This window comes from Uranotaenia lowii, chromosome 3, assembly GCF_029784155.1.
Source record: "Uranotaenia lowii strain MFRU-FL chromosome 3, ASM2978415v1, whole genome shotgun sequence".
In the NCBI taxonomy this organism is placed as follows: domain Eukaryota; kingdom Metazoa; phylum Arthropoda; class Insecta; order Diptera; family Culicidae; genus Uranotaenia; species Uranotaenia lowii.
This window is the reverse complement of record NC_073693.1, coordinates 127,099,117-127,103,662: the sequence shown is the minus strand read 5'-3', so window position 1 is coordinate 127,103,662 and position 4,546 is coordinate 127,099,117. Positions and strand designations below refer to the sequence as shown.

The 4,546-nt window shown below is 36.4% G+C and overlaps 1 protein-coding gene across 1 annotated transcript; it reads right to left on the bottom strand.

Annotated features, from left to right (window-relative positions):
• Positions 1-1,618: 1,618 nt before the first annotated feature.
• LOC129757845 (integumentary mucin C.1-like) lies at positions 1,619-2,654 on the bottom strand. The gene has a single exon (XM_055755176.1). It carries the CDS (start codon positions 2,639-2,641, stop codon positions 1,733-1,735), a length of 909 nt encoding a protein of 302 aa, XP_055611151.1. The 5' UTR covers positions 2,642-2,654; the 3' UTR covers positions 1,619-1,732.
• Between the last annotated feature and the right edge of the window lie 1,892 nt (positions 2,655-4,546).

Below are 4,546 nucleotides of genomic sequence, written 5' to 3'. Positions count from 1 at the left end.
AACAAGAAAATAAAAATGTGGGGAGATTCGAACTCAAACCACCATTCAAATCATCTTACCAGTCCGACATCTTAACCAGTGTACTATTTTAGCTTCATGCAGGACGAGGGCTGTTTGTCATAGGCTTTCTGCTACCGATCAATCACAAAAAAACGTACAACGGCGGCTTCCCGGCGTTTGGCCTCCTTTCAATGCATTCCTTTGTCTTAAGATGGAAACGGGAAAGGGAACGGGAGTGAAGGAAACGGGAAACCCATTGAATGAGAACTGTGTTTGCTTACCGCCTGCTATTACATACACACGCTACATATACACAGCTGCTAAAGCCGAGCAGCTTGGCCGGTGCGTGGTTGTTTGCCGGTGAATTGAAGGAATGCTTTTGCTTTTGCTACATACACACGCACAGCTTAGCTTGGCCGTGGTTTGTCGGTGCCAGAGATGTTAAAATCGCGAGTCTACATACTCGCACTTCGCCCTTCTTTGCAGAATGATTTTATTTCGTTAAACTCAATCTGCAATGATGCTATCTAAAGTTCAACTCGGAAAGCATCAGGAAGTAAGCTTCGGGTAAACTCGGCAGGAGTAAACAGCAATCGGGGGAGAAACATCAGCGAAGCAAACGAACAGTTCAGCGAATTAAAGAAAAAATCGTTTTCGTTCGGCAGCCGAACACATCAATCGGACAACGCATGGGGGCGTGGCTAAAAGTGATAGATACAAGGGAACGGGAAACGAGCGAGAGAAGGGTGCGAGGAATGTTAACTCGGTCCGTCGGGCAACGATCGCTCGTGAGCATTCGTGTACGGTAAGCTTCGTTCTGTTGTTTCATTGGTGTGATTTTATTCCTGCGAGGAGGGGAAAACATCAACTCGGAACTGTTCTCTTCGTTTTGTGTGCAATCACGTCATGATTGGAACGAAGATAAAATCAATCTGCACACAACAAGTTAAACTCGGAAAAAATCAGCCGAATGATTCTTTCCGAGGCGAGTTTAAACACCGCTGGTCGGTGCCGGTCGTGCCGGTGGATTGAATTAGAAGGATATTATTGTTGTTGCTTTTGCTACATTCACACGCACAGTGCTCGGTTCGCTGGCTGCCTGGTGTTGGCCGGTATTTATTTCCATCCTTCTTCGTCTTGTGATGCGATAGGGAGGGACGTGCAAACCTTTTTATTTTGTTTCTTTCAGACATACGCAATTCGGTTAACTTGGGAGATTAATGCCAGTGGGAGCAAATCAAATCAGCACCGGTCGCGTTATCTTCTTGTACCAATGATGCTATGTAATTGACTACACGCCATTGGCACAGAGGCTGAATTTTGGGTGCATATATACATATATATAGATTATTAAACCATTATAGCCATTTATCTGATCATCAAAAAGCTATTAAGCATTGAATTGACTAAGGCCATGTTGATTACAAAATATATGCGCACAAAGTAACGCCATGTTGATGGATTCACAATGCAAGTATTTGAAAATAGTTTTTCAGGCCTATTTTCTATCAATTCCATCATGATTGGCCATCAGATTTGACGAGGCGCATTTATTTTAAGGTATTTAATGGTGATAAATGCTATAGTGCTAACGAAGTCTTGCTAACCATAAGAAAGCTTAAATTGTTACTTGGGGTGTGCTCAAGTATGCAAAGAATACATTTATTGGATAAAATTATATTTTTAATCCGAATTTCATTACCAAAAGCCTTATGCCTTAGAATTATTTTCCTCAATAGCACCACTTAGGCCACCACTTGCACTTCCACCTGTTGTACCATTCGGTGTAACAGCAGTATCCGTTGGGTCTCTGTGTTGTTGTTGTAGTAGGCCGCGGAGTTGTAGAGGTAGTTGTTGTTGTTGTTGTCGTTGTTGTTGGAATAGTTGTAGTTTCAGCTGAAGTTGATGGCACTTCAGTAGTAGTTAGTTCCTCTGTTGTAGTTTCAACCTCCGTTGTTGATTCTGCTTCAGTTGTCGTTTGGATTTGATTCGCTTCCTCTTTGTTGTTAGTTGGTTCCGCAGTTGATGTTGGCTCATTTGTAGTCGTCGGCTCAACTGTTGTAGAAGGTTCAACAGATGTCGATGCCTGAACTGTCGTTGGTTCAGTTTCAGTAGAGGATCCGGATTCTGTTGTTGGTTCCACGTAAACGGTTGTCTCATTCGTTGTTATTTCATTGGGAATGGTTGATACGGATTCAGGAACTGACTCTGTTGAAGTCTCCTCCGAAATCGCCGTTGTTGGTTCAGCTGATGTAGAGGCTTCCGTTGTAGAGTTGATTAGGGATGGTAGTGTTGTTTTCTCTGTTACCGATTCACTTGAAGTTGAGACACCATTTGTTGTCGTTGATGGTGTGGTACTTGAAGTTGGTCCATCAGCCGATGTGCTAGGCGTTTGGACTAGCATACAAATTGGGCTAGCTGGCCATTCGCAATACTTGATTTGGTCATTCCAAAACAAACCAGCGGAACAGATTTGAACGAACGTTTGCCCTCCAAAACATGCCAAAAATTTGTCACAATCCGTGGGATGTTGCAAATACACAGGCGTTCTGGATAGTTCTGTACAGCCGGAATCAATGCCACTGCCTAGCGTGGATGAAAAACTTATCAAAATAATTAGAGTAAAATATTTTAACTTCATGGTTGCTTTGTGTTCAAGCTACTACTGAATGTCATAGCTTGAATCAATTATTTTATATTGCAATTTTTCTAGGCAGGGTCTCCAACTGATAAGAAGTTGGGGACTTTTTTGGTTGAATAACAGACCAAACACCAATCACGAGCAATTGATTAAACTAAAATTCATTCATATATAATAGTTGAGATTCTGTCTACCGCTTTAAGAGGATCCATCAATAGAGATGTAATATCAAGTGGTTTCCGTGTTCGCGGAATGTAAACATGATGGCCCTGGTTTGAGTACTCTAAGAGCAATAATGTGAAATTTATACGGAAGAAGAGCTTTACCTTCTGAAACCCTTTTTTGAACTGGAGTCGACGAATCTTTTTTTTGCAAATGTCATTCCAGAGAATGCATGATATTTAAAACAAACTGGATCAAAATCAATTCGCAATTTATCTCTAACTGAAATTCTCTGGCTTACAAAAACTAAAAGAGAGACATCAAAATATTATTAATTTTATCATAGATCGCAATCAATGAAATAATATAAAAAATGATCTCATGACAACTGGGAAAATTCAACACTTAGTTTGAGGCCAAAATCGAAAAACTATAACTTTTCAATTAATTGAAATCAAGTAACATGTAGATTAGAGTGTCCCAAAACGGCAAAAAAAAAACATTTTTTTGAGATATGATTTAAAAAATAATTTCTAGGTTCTAAAATTTTCACACATTTTATATGTTTTAATTTTTTTTAATTGAAGACTACATTAAAAATTAAAAAGGAACCAAATTTTTAACAAAATTCAAAATCATCAAGCTATTTTTAAGAAGAAAAAAAAGTTTTGCTCCAAAACTTTTAAATATACTGACAAAAATATGTACCTAGTGTAATTTTATCAAATTCGTCTCAATAAATACCTACTTAAAAATCAAAACACTTGCTTAAAAAAGACTTGGATGATTTGAGGGAATTATAAATATGCAATCAATTGGTTAACAAAAAAATATTTGATGAAAAACTAGTTTTTTATGCATTTTCAGAACACAATGTTTTGGAATCCCTTTTACTCTTGAGATTCAATGCAACCCTTTGGTGTTATCAGATTTAGCTCAAATTTTGACTATGGTCTTCTGATAATTCCCTCAAATAATCTTAGTCTTTTTTGCAAGTGTTTTGATTTTTAAGTAGATATTTATTAAGACGAAATTGTTAAATTCAGTAAAAAATACTCTAAATTGTGATTTAAAATATGAATTGAACCGTAAATTGTTCTTCACACGATGATAAAAACAACATTTTTTGTTTAGCAAAGTTTGTGTGAACAAAAATACGCATCTTTTGATGAGATGACATTGTTTAAAAAAACTACACTTGAAACCTATTTTTGTTAGTTGAACAAAAAGTTTTTGAACAAAAAAAGGTTTTCTAGAAATAAAAGCTTCCTGATTGTATATTTTGATAAAAATATGGTTCATTCCTTATTTTAAAAGTGTAGTGACTCCAAAAAAATGAAAAATATAAAAATATCAATGTTGTGAAAATTTTAGGACCAATTTAAAAAAAAAATCAAATACCTATTTAAAAATTGGACTTTTTTCAAAGGTTTGAAGATTTCAAAGTTTTTGCGGAATCTTTTAATATGATTTTTTTTAAGTTTGTCCCATACAAAAGTTTTTTGTCCACATCTTTATCTACCATTTGAAGGGTGAGCTCCCAGATTCCCAGAAATTATGCAATTTTATGAAACCCTTAGATATGTAGATACAGATATAAGAGCTCAAGAGAAAAATTCGAAACTCATGATCAGATTTTTTTCAGAACCCCAACTCAGTGTCTCAAATTAAGTTTTGAAAAACAAATTACAAATGAAATTTAAATTTTAAATTTTCAAAACATAACAAAATTGTTTTGAAGTA

Bases quoted from the DNA above. Each gene is read 5' to 3' on its own strand.
- LOC129757845 (XM_055755176.1), bottom strand. From the start codon at position 2,641: ATGAAGTTAAAATATTTTACTCTAATTATTTTGATAAGTTTTTCATCC.